Raw genomic sequence first — 1,636 nt, forward strand, 5'->3', positions numbered from 1 at the left:
AAACAGTTAAACATCGATTTTTGAGTGTCATGTCGTATGTTAAATGCAGTATTGGTTCAAATTAGATATTTATGATGTCAAAATACTAAGTCTATAGTTTCGTACAAATTAGGAACTCACACTACCGATATTGACAAGCTAGAATATAAAATAAGAACCTCTTATCTTTCCAATTTGCTAAGATATTGCTCATGTAATAAATCAAACACAGTGGCACCCCACCCATCTCTTTCCATTTTTGGAAATGCTCCCTTATTTACACTTACTTTTACCTATGACATGAATAATCAACTGAAAGCTCATAATGTCCCACTAGTGGCTTTCTCAGCCATTTTAACTTGTATGGTCACCAACTCTTTCTTTCAAAGCAAGATTTCAAGGAGGTAGATTGTGTCTTTAGTCTGCTCAAAATTTAATATTTTTTTAAATTTTGAATAGAGCTTAGTTAATAAGCTTGATACATTATAGTGGAATTCTATGGTATCGGTATAGTAATTTAAAATGTTTTGGTTATTCAACTGTATATATAATACCTAGGTCAACATAATAAAATATATATATATATAAATATATAATGTTATGAGATTTAAGCTATTTAGTCTAAACATTTATGTTTTCGTGTTATAATTTGTAGTCATTCTAGAACAAATAAAGGCATAATTTATATTCATTTCCTAATTTTTTTAACATGGTTTTGAGATCGGTCAAATCGACCAAACACAGAGATTTGTTAATGAAAATAACAGATAAAATACATAGTTTTTCTTAAGAAATGTTTGATAACTATCTGGACGTTATAAAGATTTTGAATGTGAAATTTGAAAATTATCTGATGCACACAAGTATTTTTTATCTTAAAATGAAAATTACTTTGCATGTTGGATAAGCAACATGTGAAAAAAAAAGGCATGACAAAAACATTGCTTTTCAAACCTTAAGACTTAATAAAAAAAAATTGATATTTAGCATATGAAAGGATAGTAATATTTACTGATAATCTGCTAAATTTCATTAATATACACTTACTAATTTAAAAGTTATAGCATGAAAACTATAACATGCACAAAATGGTTATGAGGTCAGTCCCAAGGACTGAGCCTGTGCTGAAAGAGTTAAACCAAAATTATATTATACTTACTGTTGCAAAGATCTCCAAAAACATAATAACACTGTTCTGAAAAAGTAATTTTGTTGACTGTATGGCGAATAAAACCAGCCTTCAGCATTTGGATGGCATATTTACGAGCTTCTCTGCGTTCTTGGAATCCCTGAACATGATTGAAAAGCCAATGAACCACATCTGCCCCTGAAATGGAATGTAAAATTATCATTCTTAAGATATATTATCACAGGAAGTTATTTAGATTGTGATCAGCAAGTTGTAGTACCTTTCATATTTTTTTAGTCTTTGAAGATAACTGTATGTGCAGAACTGTACTATCCTAGCAAGAAAAAATATGCTCAATATATCTCTTTCAGATACCTGAAAATTGATAGTTATAATGTGCACACATCAAACTTTGATGTACTTATACACTCAAATACTCAATTTATTTGGTTATACAGATGGAATATGACAACAAGAAATTGTAGATTTTCTTATCACAAATATTAACACTTAAACCTTTCTCAGTGG

At 29.2% G+C, this 1,636-nt stretch overlaps 1 protein-coding gene across 1 annotated transcript in view; it reads right to left on the reverse strand.

The window, feature by feature from the left end:
• The window catches only part of LOC106474836 (segment polarity protein dishevelled homolog DVL-1-like), a 19,903-nt gene extending 18,493 nt beyond the window's left edge, over positions 1-1,410 (reverse strand). The window contains exon 1 of the mRNA XM_013935530.2: positions 1,139-1,410. Coding sequence (XP_013790984.2) covers positions 1,139-1,331 — 193 coding nt within the window. The 5' untranslated portion in view covers positions 1,332-1,410. The remainder of the gene's footprint in view (positions 1-1,138) is intronic.
• Between the last annotated feature and the right edge of the window lie 226 nt (positions 1,411-1,636).

Source organism: Limulus polyphemus, unplaced genomic scaffold (genome assembly GCF_000517525.1).
Source record: "Limulus polyphemus unplaced genomic scaffold, Limulus_polyphemus-2.1.2 Scaffold7745, whole genome shotgun sequence".
Taxonomy (NCBI): Eukaryota; Metazoa; Arthropoda; class Merostomata; order Xiphosura; family Limulidae; genus Limulus; species Limulus polyphemus.